Consider the following 14527-nt stretch of genomic DNA (forward strand, 5'->3'; position numbering starts at 1 on the left):
AGGATGAATATTCTAGTTATCAGATACTGCATTCCTTGAACAGCAAAAGCTTTTACTAAAATCAGTGGGAAAATAGCATTAATGGGAAATTTTAGATCACTTCAGAATCAGGGAAGGAAAAGACATACTAGAGAAGGAAAATTTTATATTCCTGCTGACAATTGCATCCAACAGCTCTGGTGATATGACTGTTCCTTCAGTGTTTCTTGAGGGGATTGTTCTCTTTTAACTGGACATTCCTTTCTGATTTTGGAGACTTTCTTAAAAGTGGGTAGAAATATCTCTTCATAGGATCACAGGATAATGCAGCTTAGTAGGGTTGTCAGGATCTGCTGTATTGCCCTTATGGGGAAAAATGTTTCCCTTATACCTAGTGTGAACTTCTAGTGTTTCAAATTCGGCCTGTTGTCTCTTGTCCTGCTACCGTGCACTGCTACAAAGACCCTGTCTCCATCCATACGATGGTCTGCTTGTAGGTAGGAAAGGCAGCTCTGAGGTGCCCCCAAAGCTTTCCCTTCTGCAGGTAGAAGAAACTCTCCCTTCAAGCTCTTCTTGCAAGTTAGGTGCTGCAGCTCCTAAGACTCAGCTGGGCTTGCTTGTCATCAGTGCCACCTTTTTCTACATTGTCCAAGGACTTGCGTAACTACCTATCTGGCTTATCTACATGTCTTGCCCTGTGACCTCTTTTAGCAATGGCTCTAATTCAGAAATCAAATGATAGCATGTTTTAGTATCTTCTAAATGTTTTCTGACAACAGCCACCTTCCAACATCATCCTTGTAGATCCAAATGCCTCTTGAAATACCAAGTGATTGAAACTTAAATGGTAGAGTACGTAACATGAAGCTCAGCAAAAAATTGACTGGAACACTGCTATCTGAATGAGACCATTCCAAATTGCTAATAGATCTTGGGAAATGTATTACCACTGTTCTTATGTAAAACTGCATTTTTGCATATAGCCATGCTACACAAGAATGATTTTTTAAAAAAATGCTGCTTTTGCAGTGAACCTCTAACACACTATGAAAAAATAGTTCCAATATTTATTTTTTAAATTTTTCAGAAGTCTTTTAAAATCAGGTGACTAAAATTTAGTTCTTGAATGTGAGTGCTGCAGTTTCATTTTGAGGAGTTCTGAGTAGCTGCAGACCTCACTGAAGCACTGGAAATTTCTGATGCTATTACTGAGTGGCACTGGTGGAAATTTGAGGGCCGTTACACATTGAGATCTATGCTAGATCACCTAAATTCCATTATCCTGTAGTATCTGGGAGGTCTGATTAACTGTTATCAAAGTCCAGAGTTCCTACTCAATTTTCTGACATGTTAGTGCTTTTCAATCCCATGGTGAAGGTGAACAAATCCACTTAAAGATTAAAAGATCAAAAGAACATACCTGTAGGTTACAGGAAAATGACCCAAACATAGTTTTAACTCCAAATCAGTCTCTGAGCTGAACATTATGGCTCACACCTTGTTTTCATGTCATATTTCTCCACTGTGTGATAATTTCATTTGCCACATTGTTTAGGAATAATGAATGAATGTGAATTATACAGATGATCCCAATTAAATGTCAGAAAAATCCAGCCAGAAGGGTCCATTCTGTATTTATACCTAAGGAAAAAAAAAAAAAAAATTAATAATTAAAGAGTTAACTTATGCGTACTGTTTTTCATATAGTACCTGCAAAATTCATGCTGCCATAATGGGTCAGGCAGGCTTTGGAATTACACAAATATCAAACAAAAAATGTAATTTCCCTATCTTCAGGGAGTTATGAATTTAAAATTTGATACCTTGTGAACCCCTTGGTCTATGTACAAATTTTATGCTTCACCAGAAAGCATGGAATCCTAGTTCTTCAAAGGGATAAGATACAGATGTTTCTGTGCTGGTGATTCATTGTATAGTAAAATGTCACTGCCTAGAGAACAGCACTGCATACTGAAATTTAATTTCACCTGATTCCCATTTGGAGGGAAAGAAGGAAACATTTTTATGTTATAAAAAAAAAAGAAAAAGAAATGGCAGCTGTTTGAAATTTGCTGAGAGGTTTGGAATGTAGTTTTAGTTGAGGTGTATTAGCAGGCAGAAAGCAAGCAAAGTTGTAAAAGGTGCAAAATAGGTCCATGATACTGTTCTTATGTCTGTCTTACGAACACAGGTATCAGGAAAGCATTTGAGTGTGACCAAAATTCTATATACTCACTTGCATTTATTGTGCAGATAAATATGCTTGGGAACTGGAGCTTTAGAGGCAATAGTCTTATGGTTCGAATGGTTCAAGCTGGGTTTCTTAGAATTAAGCTGATTTTACTTAAGTGCCCGAATATGGGTTTCTGTTTATAAACATACGTGCTTCACTCTGTGTTAGTGTGCCTGCATTTGTAATGGAGTTCACAAGCCTGGGATTCAGTACCAAAGTAAACTCCACTGAGCTAGAGTTTCAGAAGTATGATTTACAGCAAAGGGAACATCTATGCCAAACAACAGAAAACACTCAAGAGAAAGATATTTCTGAAAATGTATTTATCTTCTGGTTTTAGGATCTTGTACAATATAGTTTCAGAGCTGGAAACCACCTTCTTGTACTTAGACATCCATATATCTCTGTGTCACCATTTAAACCAGGATAGCATGTGCATCACGAAAAGAAGCAAAACTAAATGAAATCAAAAATATGCAAAAGAAGGACATGAGGTAGAAAAAATGGATTCAGCACTTTCCTTAGATTGAGGGAATTAAGTTCACATTTCCATTTCCCAGGAAATTCCCTATATACAAGCCTTGAAGAGATTAAAAAAGTAAAGCCTCTCCTGGTGTATGACTCAGTGTAGAAAAAGATGTGAGATTTGTAATCTTGATTTAGGCAGAGAGTTAAACGTGATTTCATAGCTCAAGGATGGAGGTGCTTACCTGCTGGGGGAAGGAGGAGGGGAGGCAACCTGGATTCTGGCCCCTGCTTCAAGCACTATGTACGTATGTTACTCAATTACAAATGCAAAATGTGTAGGCAGCCCCTCGGGCAAGAACCCAGGACTTCCTCTTCAAAAGGAGCACCTATTAGGGTTGCAAATTATCCTCTTTCAATGAATCTGGCTTCCTCTCCAGTACAGAAGTATGGCTTCAGGAGGCAAGACAGACAGTTCTCCAGCCTGCGCTTCACCTGGAGTTGGTGGCAGATGCACTCCTGGGAGGTGTGGGAAAGATCTCCTCAGAAAGAGACTAGCAGTGAACATGCATCTCCCAGTTCACGGAAGAGTGCCTTATCTACAACTAAGATATTATGTAAGACGTTGGCAGTCATGCTGCTACAACCTCTGGACATGTTTCTGGGAGAAAGTCTCTGGGGCTGTTGTGTTTCATGATGAGGCTGTTGTATGTTAGTCTTACCTCATGAAGCCTCTCAGGAGGTGCCTCACCTGTACATCACGCAGGCTTTGGGGCAAGGTAGGTTTCAAGGTTCTCAGCTGTATAGAAATAGCAATAGCAATTTGGAAATGCAATAGCAGAACTTCTAGATCATTTTATCAGCAAAAACCTGATGCAGAATTTTGTGGTGGTTTTGCATACATGTGTAAATATAGCTTCCTCGCATTCTTGTTGCTGTTCTTGAATTTGTCTGTCGGTGACTTTCTCAAAGTTATTTTGTGATCCAGCAGCAGGGTATCAAATTAGAACCCAGAAATCCTGCTCTGCTAGAGTCTCTCTGTAAGACATGTAAATATATTTACAATTAAAACCAGTATTTTAATGTTTTGTTGGAAAAGAAGTAGCTGGCACCTATCTGATTTTGAGAAAAAAACTCCTCTGACACTCTCCATATCCATTAAATATTTTGTCTCTATGTTATTGTCATGGGTTTGTTATTTCCTTGAAAGATTTTCTGAGAGGTTCTTTTTCAATCTCTCTGTTCTCCAGTCCCTGTTATCTTTTATTCTGGGTTCTGTTCCCTCAGGAGACTATAATCCTGCTTGCTTTGCTCCTCTCATCATGTACTTCCTTCCAAAGGGACTACTTGTCTAAATGAAGCAACAGGAGGATGAAGGGCAGATGTTTTTTACTATTATTTTGAATACAATATTATAAATGCACACTTGTAGCTTTTATGCATCAAGGAATACATTATATTTGCTTTGGATAATGCTAAACAATCTATAACAAATTAGTATTTACAGTAAAAAAATACACAGAAGACTACAGCAGGAACAGCTTTCAAATATGATTTGTCTTTAAAAAAAAATTGGTTAAGTCAGTTTCTGCTCTTAGGCTTCAGTTCAGAGAAGCATTTACACCACCACTGAATAAGGTATTTAAGTACATTTTTAAGTTTTATGTGGTATGAGAAATTTTGGTAAATGGGTCCTTATTTGGGAGAACATCATAGCCACGTAGATTTTGGTCCCTACTGTGCTTATGGCTGCTTCCTTTCTTCAGTTCACTGTATTAGTATTCATTCTTTAGTGGGTCCAGTTCATCCAGTTTGAATATTGATTCACCAGAAAGAACTTGAGGATTATCTTCCCTTTGTGAAAAAGTAACTTCCAAATGGTAATGTGCTCTTTGACGGTTTTGGTTTTTGGTTGGTTTTGGTGAGGTGTTTTTTTGCACTACTTGTTACGTATTTTGAATTTGGGCAAGTAGGCCCCACCTTGCTTTTTCTGTTGGTCATCTAAAATGGTGATACAACTGCAACCTCAGTAACATGGATCTGAAGCTCATCAAACTTTCAAATATATATTCAACACCTCCTAGAAATAAGGAGTTAAGAGATGTCCAAGAAATGAGAGACTTTTTATTTAGTGGATGAAGAAGGAAACAAAAATACTGCATCTCTTCCCCTCACTCACTGTACCTGGATTTAAAATTAGTGCCAATGAACTGAAGACACTGCTCCTGTCTGAAAAAAAAAAAAGGGTTTCCTCAATCAATGTCAGCTGAAAGCTTTGGCCTTAACCAGTGTGTTTCACTGCTAGCCACACACAAGGCTCCTTTCCCCTAACCACCTGTATACTGTCTTCTTTGCACCAGAGGGCAAGAACCCTTTAGAACCAAAGCTGAGGATTGCCTCTAAGGAAAATTCCATTTTATTTTTTTTTTTCACTCATCATTTATTTACAAATACACATTATAACTTTTATATACATTGCACATTTACATGGTAGAAAAGTACAAAACTATATATTTAAATGAATTTATATTTAACTCGCCATGTTTGAAAATATAAAATTGCATCAGAAAAAAAGTATTATGAAAAGCAAGAAACTTGAACTGATAAAGCTTTGATATAACTTTTAGTGACACACTGATTGGGAAAGAAAACTTTGAAAGTGGTACTGAAAGACCATCTTAAAGGAAACACCTGATAAAACAGTTATGCATGTTACAAAAAAAACCCCGAAACAATAAAAATAAAATAAAACCTTTATTCTTATTACAGTAAGCCCTGTAGTTAACAACCTTCATAATCCGATTTCTTTGGGTCTGGAATTTGTATAGTACAGTATAAATGCTCAGAACATTGAGATCACTTCAGTACATGATGTGATCAGTAAAGGAAAGCGAAGTGGAAGAAGTTTCCTTAAAGATTGCCTCACTGCACCCTGGAAGTATACTTAAGTCAGTTACAACGCCTTTTGGTCAGTCAAGATTCCTTGTAAACAAAAACCCGAGGAGCTTTTACGTACAGAACCGGCAAGAAGAAAATCCAATAAATAAACATAATAGAAACCAACATGCAAGTTTGTTAAAGTGGAAAAGAGTTAACATCAGTGAAACAGATGAGATCATGTGGGTAAGCTCTAAGGAATGGACTTTTATAGTTTGCAAGAAAAAAGAAAAGCTTTACTTTACAAGCAAGAGACCTCACAATAAATAACACTGCTCTTCCCGTAACGAATAAATTTCTTCAAAAAACAAGGTGTACAGTCAACCAGACATTTTATGTATAAATTATAAAACATGACACAGTATAAATAAATGTCTACGAGACTCAACTATATGTATACTTTTTTTTTTTTCTCCCCAAAATAAATAGGCATACACTTATGTACAGTATGGACATTGATTTTGTGCCCAATGGCTGTTCCAATAAGTGATGGAGCTTTTACCACTCTAGAATGGAAGATATAGGAAAGCTGTAGTCCTGGTCTTCATCTTCGTCTTCGTCCTCTGGGTCTTCATTAATGGCTAGATGGGGGAATACAGGGGAGCTGTTGTTTAAATAAGGACAACAACAGCGCAGAAGCAGCTCAGTGCATGTTTTCAAAGCCCTCTGAACAGCCATAATACAGCGTTGCATTTTATGCGACTTGTAGTGAGATGCTCTTTGGCATCTGCTGTTATGCAATAAGGTTTTTTATACGTAATCTATGAAGTCAAAACTGCAGGAAGTTCTGAAGAATCAATGGCTCAGGTTTTATTGGCAGATTCCTGAAATCAAATGAAAAGCGCTCTTGCGTTCTAGGTTTAATTGTTTTGTGTCCTTCATTCAGAGTTAGAAGAGGCAACTGTGCTCAACCAGATGCCCATGTGCTACCATTAGGCTTGTTCTTTTGGACCGAGTTAAGAGTTTATCAGGGCGTTAATAAAGCAATCAGCGAAGCACACGAGAGCAGACAAAGTAGGAAAAAAAAAAATCACTAGAATTACATTCTTAGGGCAACCCCTTTCTGACAGAATGACTTGTCCTTTGAATATCCCCAAAAAACCCAACTTGAAGGTCAGCTGGTTGTTGATCTATTGCATTTAATCAGTAACCAAAGTGTGTGCATGATAGGTACATACGTATATGTCACCTGTGCTGTATCTCAAATCTCCAAGTCGAGCTTTCTTATGTTTAAAGGCGTAAGTCTTCAGTACCTAGGGATTGCCTTCAGAAGCTTTAAGTGTCTGCAGAGTTAAAAATCTCACTTACAGTTGCAAGATCCAGAGTGCTTTACTTCTAGAAGCACACCCATGGAGCAGGCTGCCTCTTTCATGGCACACTCACTTGGGTAAGTGGTGTTATCGCTGGCACAGACTGCCTCGTCTGACTTGCTTTCAGGGCAGAGCTCATCGCAGAGGGCGCACCGACCTCTGCCAACCTTAAAATCCCACAGGCATTTCTTCCCAGCACTGCACTGAATGTCTTCACAGGATTTGGCTTCTAAAAATACACACAGGATACAAGAGGTAAGTGAAAAGACAAAAAAGAAAAGCAACAACAAACAACCCCAAATTCCTTTTCCCCTTGTGAACTGTGAATAGACAAAGCTCAGATGCAGGAGATGCGATGATACTTGCTGATTTTGCTCAAGCAAGTAGTCCCTCGGACACCATTGCCTGTCTATATGTGGGGGAGGAAAGACAGCTGTGCCAGCAGAGCTTGGCCCTGGGAATACAGAATTACATTTGCCTATTGTACATGACTTTCCTGCTTTGTTTGAAGTCTGTGGAAATTCAGCTCTCCAAATTAGTGGTAAGTGCAGAATTTGTCAACACATTCAGCATTTCTAAATCAATTATTTTTAAACTAACCCACACAGAGTAGTTGCCTACAAGACTGGAAAGAGAATTCACCTCAGCCTTTGCCAACTAAAAGCAGCCTCCCCCAAATTTCCTCAGCAGTTTTGGAGAGCAGCGCCTGCCCTGAAGGTGCTTCCTCATAACTTGCTTCACTATCAGTCCTTTCTGGAAATCACAGTACAAAATGTCAGGATGCACAGAGATTATTTTCCTATCTTCACCCACCAACTGTCTCCAAACTCTATATTATTTCTAAAGAGGGAAAAGTGATCAGATGTTTCCAATTAAGTTAAAGCAAGCTTTGCCAAGACCACTTGAAGACAATTGTTTCCAGGAATCCAGATCCACTGAATATCGAGACCTTGTTACACTGTAACCATGTCATCATCTATTTAATGGCGGCTACTTCTCCCTTGGATACTAATGTCAGCACCCACAGTGATAGCAAGAGAAGCAGAAACAGTCCCTCTACTCCCTCACCCCTTCCGCAGCCTTTTCTAGGGCAAAGCTCTCCCTGGCTCTCCTTCTTCTGGTGGGGAGCACTAACCCAGGCTGCTGGAAGCCTCTCCTCCTCCCCAGCACTCACTACGTCCATCCAATTGCACACACAGTACTCTGAAACTGCTGACCAAGGAAGCTCCCCCCCAGCTTACCCTCCTACCAAGATACCTACTGATGCATTTTCCTTCATAGGCTAATCCAATGGATCTGCCCAGTAGACAAGTAGCTTTCCTCAGGTGGCAGGCGCTGGCGTAAGTGATGCCATCATTCCCGCATAGATACTGTTCAGGGGAGGTAGGCTCTGGGCAAATTCGATTACATGTCACACAGTAGGCGTTGTTAGTTTGGTCAACCACACACGTGGAGCTGCCGGGGCATAAGACATCCCTACAGGTCTCTGAAACAAAGATGGAAACACACAGAGATTAACAGGAGGTCCTGGAGCCCTGTTGAGGAGTAAAAGGGTGCCACAATGAAACAAATGATCAGATTTGCCTTCACTGGCTCTCACCATTTAAGGGCAGCTGGAGGGAACTTTCCCAACTCAGGGTAGCTAGTGGGACACAAGTGCTGCTAGACTGTGAGGAACCCTCAATCCAGCTAGGGCCTTGTCTGCTGAGCATGGTTTAGCTACTGTCTCCCAGCATTAGGAACACCACTCTGGCTCCTGTGGGGAAGTACATCCAACAGCTCCTCCCTACACTCAGACACACACCCTTTGGCATTGGAGGGAGATGGGATTAGATATGCAAACCTACTTTTGCATTTGCCCTGATACTGGACTTCAAGTTCGGGCTGTTCTTTACATCTGGCTTTGAGAAGGGCACACTCGTTCCTGTAGGTTTTCCCATCTAAGCCACACACGGGACCCTTCCAAGTGATATTAGAGCAATCCGGAGCACAAACACACCGAGGTTTGTTCTTCTTGTTCATTTTACATTTCTTCCCGGGTCCACAGTCCACGTTCTCGCATGTTTCTGATGGAAGGAAAGAGGCACCACTTTAGTACCGAGTGTGCAGAACAGACCTGGTGTCAAAACTGCTTGAAGAAAAAAAAGACACTGTGACCCCAAAGCACAAACACCTTCCCCTCACCCCCCTCCGGGAAACACCACTCCAGGGAAATTGCCCCCGCCGCTGAGGGCTGGGGCAGAGGGGGTAAAGAAGAGGTCGCTCCCCTCCTCCCGGCGAGCAAGCAGAGATGGGGTTCCCTCACCCATCCCGGGGCCGGTATGAGACGCCCCTCAAAGGCCCAGCGAGAAAGGAGGCGGGAGGAGAACGCTCTGCCCCCGTCACCCCCCTCCTTTCCTTCCCAACTCCTCCTCCCCCAGGCCCTGTCTGCACCGCTTCCCAGCCAAGAGCAGCTCGCCAGCACCCCCTCACCTTTGCACGGGATGCAGTTTGGAGCTCCCCCATTAAAAATCATCCACTTAAAAAGCGTGTTGTCGTTGACGTCCTCCTCCGTCCACGAAGTCGTCAGGCGGCCGGTCTTGCAGCACTCCTCCTTGCTGAGGTCGGTTTTGTAGAGGACCTGGCAGCGGCCGTTCCGCGCCTGCCGGAGCCAGCAGTTCCCAGCTGCGGGGGGGCCGGGAGGACAGACAGGCAGACACCCAGCCGGGTCAGTGGCGGTCGCCAGTGACCCAGACACAACACGTGCGCTTCGCAGTGACTTTTACTAGACTGTTTACTTTTATTTGTCCCGTTTCATAACCCGCAACTACTCCGGCCCACTGGGGAGAGCAGTCGAAAAATTTAAAAATTAAAAAAAAAAAAAACAAAAAAAAACCCGCAACCCAACAAACTGACCCCACCACCACCACCACAACCACCAACAACCAAACCCCCAAAACCCACCCTCCCCCAAAAGAAACTCAGAGAAAACCCGATCAAAGCAGGACGAGGCAGTTTTCGGAGGTATTTATTCCATATGTAGAGCAGGAGCACTGCCGGCACGTGACAGAGGCTTGAAAAGGATGTGCATTTAAAAGGGAATAAAAAGAAAATCGCGCTTGCAAATTCCTTCCTCCTCCCCCTGCCCTCTCCTCCTCACCGTGGCTGCACAGCAGCATTGTTTTAGTGCCGCACAGTGTTTCAGTCTCAGCCCATTTTGCAATCTGCACGAATTGGGAACATTTGCTCTTAGCGAGGTCTTTCGAAATCCCCACATTTTGCTGCTTCTATTAACAAATGTCTTTCCTTCACTAAAATGAATCAGCAGAGCTCCCAAAAAGTGAGCAAAGTACATAAAATACAAGGGCACACAGAGTAGGAGGTCCCTACAGAGTTTTAGAAATCGATCAAGCTGGAAAAGTTGTAGGTGCCGTCTCTCCCGCACGCATTTCAGAAGAAAGTACACTGACCTTACACCGGATAGAGTGGGTTTGGGGATTTTTTTTTTCCCCCTTTTTATTTTTTTACTAGTATCCCTGTTATTCGTGGAGTCAAGCCAAGAACATTAGTCCAAGCAACTCCCCCTTTTTCAGCTGGAGAGTTTTGGTTGGGATGAGTCTCTCGTGAATAACCAATGTGACTTCTCCAGCAACTCAGTACCAATTGATTATGGTGCTAATCCAGCCAGGTCTCGATCCTGCCTCCTTACTCCAATGGCAGCGAAGGGCCAGGATCGGCCAGACGGGATGTCGCTGGGCGCGGGGGAATATCCCCCTTCATTCTCTCCCCCCCCCCCGCCCTAAAAATCATTGCACAAACAACGCCTCTAAAAAAAAAAAAATAAAGTTTTACGCCTCACTGTTGCCCACATTAGGTTAATTTATGCTCTAGTGGGAGAGAAAAGGAATTAAAAAACATAGAACAAGCAATGGTAAGACATCCAGGCTGGGGCTGGAGCACAGTCAAGATACGGGGAAAAAGCCCCCAAACTAAAAATCATTATTCCCTTGTGTCGAAAGAGGGCTCTTAAGAGTTGTCAAAAAAGCAGGTTCGGGTTTGTTTTGCTCGCAAGAAAAAAAAAAGGCAACAAAAAACCCCAAACCAACTCATTTAAACCTAATCTTCAGTGCAGGGGAATTTACACCACTACCATTTATTCACATACACCAAAAAAGGGGGGGGGGGGGAGGAGGAAATTCTAATATTAAAGGAATGTCCGGAAAATGACCACTTACTGGTTCCTAAAAATGTCAGCTGTAATCGTGGGGCTCCCCATCATCACCTCTCCTTCCGTCAGGAAGGAGGCGAGATAAAAATCTGAGCTAAATTACCAACAAACTTTGAGCACTCAAGCGGGAGCTGCGACTGGGAAAGTTCCCTCGCGATGCTGCTCTTCATTCACGCTGCATAATAACAGTAAATACCAAGAAACATCCTTATCTGTCCTCTGCGCCCATGCAGAGCAGTGCGAAGATCCGATCAAAAAGGCATTTAAATGACACCTCAGTACAAAGCAATCCCATGCCCAGTTAACTTCTGTCCTGTTGGACCTTGGAGAGAGGCGCTTAACACCGCAGCCAACGAGACCGTGCCCGAAAGACGGAAAGCAATAGTAGTAATAATAAAGAAACGCATCTGCGAATAAACAGTCTGGTCTTACCCTGCACTGTGTGATCTTCCATGAAGTGGCACAGAAACATCAGGAGTAAGAGCATGCCCGGCTGGATTCTCTGATTTAACATCCTCAGTGTAGCAGCGAGTGAGAGACACAGAGACGGCGTGAGGGGGAGTAGGGAGAGGGAGCGAGCACTAACCAGCCTGCTTATGATCGCTCTATTGAATGAACGTCAGGCTCTGAATGCAGTCTCTCTTTAAATCTATACGGGGGTCCTAGCTGTCTGCGGTGGGCGGTCTCCTAATGTGTGTGTGTGTGCGTGTGTGTGTGTGTGTGTGTGTGTGCGCGTGTGTGTGTGTCTGCTCGGGGGTGGGGAGATTTAAAAAGTTCAGTGTGAATCAGGTGACATTTTCCACCTTCTGGAAGCCCTCTCCAATTATCTGCTCTAGGTGCACGCAGGCTCCGGCGCGCACCCGCGCAGCCCCGCTCGCCGCAGGAGCCGGAGCCCTCCGGCACGGCCGCGGACGGCAGAGCGAGCCCCTCGTCGCCTCCGCTGCGGAGTCCCCCGCGCCCTCGCAAACTGGAGACCCGGGGAGGTCGCGGCCTCTCCAGGGGCGCCCCTCGCCCCCTTTGCGGAGAAGCGTTGGGAGCGGGGGGGGGGGGCGGGGCGCGGAGGGTTCCGCGGCCGCGGAGAGCTGTCGTCCTCGCGCGAAGCAGCTGCTAAGATTAAACCTTGTTCCCCGCGCCCGCGAGGGGCGGCTGGGGCGCGCATTGCTGGCTCAGCGGGAATCGGCCCCCGAAATACCCCAACCTGAACGTACCAGCCCACCGACCTGCCCAAGCCCCAAAACAACCACCGACAGAAAAACAAAATATCGAAAAGGGAAAAAGAACCAAATAAAAGTTTAATACCTAGGGCTGTGCCCAAGTGACAGCCTTTTCAGTGGGAGCCCGGGAGGACGAGACGGGAATGGGGGCGACGTAGGCGGTCTCCTTTCAGAATCAGAAAAGATTGCAACATCGATAATGAACTTCTAGGGCACTAGTTTATTAAGCACAGTCTGGCATTATTCTCCCCTTAGAAAAGTTGGCGGTCTCTCATTTATAACATTTTTTGGCACCGCTGAATGAAACTGAGTAGGCGATATTTCCTTTTATACAAAACGATTACTTAACGGAAAATGGTATTGTTTATTCAAAAGCTGCCTTTTAAATTTCGATTCTTTCGCTTTTCTGAGCCACCAAAGCACAACAGACTGCGAAGTATGCAGACAGGAATGCCCGGACAGTGCCGGGTCAGGGGCCGGTGCGCCGCGGCCGCCCGCGCCCTCCGCCGGGCCCTCCCCACACCCCTCCTCCCGCTCCCGCCCCACGGTACCGCGCAACCCCCCCCCCCCCCCCCCCCCGCCCCCTCCCCACAACTGCAAATAACTCAGTGATAACAGATTTTTTTCCACCAACTGCAGGAGATAGTGCTAATCTTTTAATAAAAGATCCCATTACAATGGGATCTGTCTGGACAGACTATAATAGATCCAGAAATACAGCCGTGCTAATATTAGAAGACAGTTGTTTGGGTGCCTCAGATCGGGCCCTGGTCCCGCTTTGAAAGTGGGCATGAATCACAATGTCCCCCGGTACCACCTGCGGTCACACGCATTAAGAAGCAGACTGGTAAATGATTGACCTCGCTGCATTTTTTTTCCTTTTTTTTTTGTTATTATGATCATCGTCCTGAGCAGCTCTCGGGCATTTTGAGCACTTCAGAAGCTCCAGGACTCCACATCCTTTTTAGTCTTTTCCCAAATTGGTGCCACTCTCCCCCCCCCCCCCCAACTCCCCCTTCCTTTCCCTCCCCGCTCTCAGGAGCAGCGTTAATGCAGGGTTGCTTAGTGCCCTCTAATGGCAGACACTAACAATACCAAAACACCCTGCACCCCTTCGTCGCGGATGAAGGGCTGCTTCCAAACCCTGCTTCTCCTGCCGGAGAGGATGGATGAGGGGAGCAAGGTGCACCCTCCCCCCCACCCCGGGGCTGGTCCCCACTGGCACGGCTGTTACGGGCTGTGCGGGCACCGGGGGAGCCAGGCGGGATCGGGCCGTCGTGGGGGGGGGTGGGGGGGGTGCGACAGGGGTGCGACGGGGGTTGTTGGAAGGGGCGCTGGGCCCGCAGAGGCAGCGGGGACGGCCTGGCTGTCCTCGCCGCACCCTTCCGCGCTCCCGCGGAGTCCCCTCCAACTCGCTCCGCGGGGTCCGGCCGTCGCAGCTCCGCTGCGCACCTCTGGAAGCAACGTATTGCACATCCCGCCGCCCCCCCCCCCCCCGCTTCCCCTCCGCGGCAGGACGGGGGCCGAGCCGCTTCCCACCCAAGCATGGTGTCCTGGGATGGGGGGGGTTCGAGGAGGGGGGTCCTGGCTGCAGGGCGGGGAGCGCAGGCGGCTGCTCCCGAAGGAGGGGCACAGCCCGGCCGCGGTGCCGTGCGTGCTGCGGGGCGAGGCGCACCTTTTCTTAACGCGTTTGTCTGTGTTTTTTAATAATTGGCCAGTACGGTGTTTATCCTGATAATGTTTTCAATTATAGAGAGGCATTTTCAGGCCGTATTCCTGGAAATGAGATGCCAGATGGGTCGATAACGTTTGCACATGTGCTTCATGCGTGCATCATCAGGAGATCAATATGATTGCCCTGGTATGGAGATTTGTATCACACCTGTTCTCTGACATCACATAGAAACAGCTGCTGTTTCTTTTATTGTTGTTTTTTTTTTTTTTTATTCTCTCTCCCCCCCCTTCTTTTTTAAATGCTAAATATTGGGCTTGTGTGTAACAACGTCAGGCATATATTGTATAATCAGAAATGCTTGCTTCTTTCTCACTGTGTGCCTCCCTGTACGAACCTCCCCACCCCTTTCTGCTTTGCCAACAATCACATTTAAATTACCAAAAATACAATAGGGTCGATCTGTAATAGAATTGCCAGGCAGCACACAAAAAGAGTGTTGTTCTCAGC

General features: G+C 45.0%; 1 protein-coding gene across 3 annotated transcripts; it reads right to left on the reverse strand.

Moving 5' to 3' along the window:
• Positions 1-5412: 5412 nt before the first annotated feature.
• FST (follistatin) lies at positions 5413-11842 on the reverse strand. Of its 3 annotated transcripts, none has more exons than XM_062604291.1 (6): positions 11564-11842; positions 9397-9588; positions 8772-8990; positions 8186-8410; positions 6998-7153; positions 5413-6195 (listed from the first exon to the last, which is right to left on the reverse strand). In XM_062604291.1, the coding sequence occupies exons 1-6, from the start codon at positions 11643-11645 to the stop codon at positions 6113-6115; spliced, it is 957 nt and encodes a 318-aa protein (XP_062460275.1). In that variant the 5' UTR covers positions 11646-11842; the 3' UTR covers positions 5413-6112. The 3 variants fall into 3 exon arrangements, with proteins under 3 accessions (XP_062460275.1, XP_062460272.1, XP_062460274.1); XM_062604288.1 differs by having other exon boundaries at positions 6923-7153; XM_062604290.1 differs by lacking the exon at positions 11564-11842 and adding an exon at positions 10064-10676 and having other exon boundaries at positions 6923-7153.
• Between the last annotated feature and the right edge of the window lie 2685 nt (positions 11843-14527).

The sequence above is a fragment of the Pezoporus occidentalis genome, unplaced genomic scaffold, assembly GCF_034315485.1.
Source record: "Pezoporus occidentalis ecotype Australia unplaced genomic scaffold, CSIRO_AGI_Poc_V1 ctg85, whole genome shotgun sequence".
Classification (NCBI taxonomy): Eukaryota; Metazoa; Chordata; class Aves; order Psittaciformes; family Psittacidae; genus Pezoporus; species Pezoporus occidentalis.

Bases quoted from the DNA above. Each gene is read 5' to 3' on its own strand.
- FST (XM_062604288.1), bottom strand. From the start codon at position 11,645: ATGTTAAATCAGAGAATCCAGCCGGGCATGCTCTTACTCCTGATGTTT. The intron at 9,589-11,563 runs GTAAGACCAGAC...GCCCCCCCGCAG, and splicing joins GGAAGATCACACAGTGCAGG to CTGGGAACTGCTGGCTCCGG. The intron at 8,411-8,771 runs GTAGGTTTGCAT...TCTTTGTTTCAG, and splicing joins GTATCAGGGCAAATGCAAAA to AGACCTGTAGGGATGTCTTA.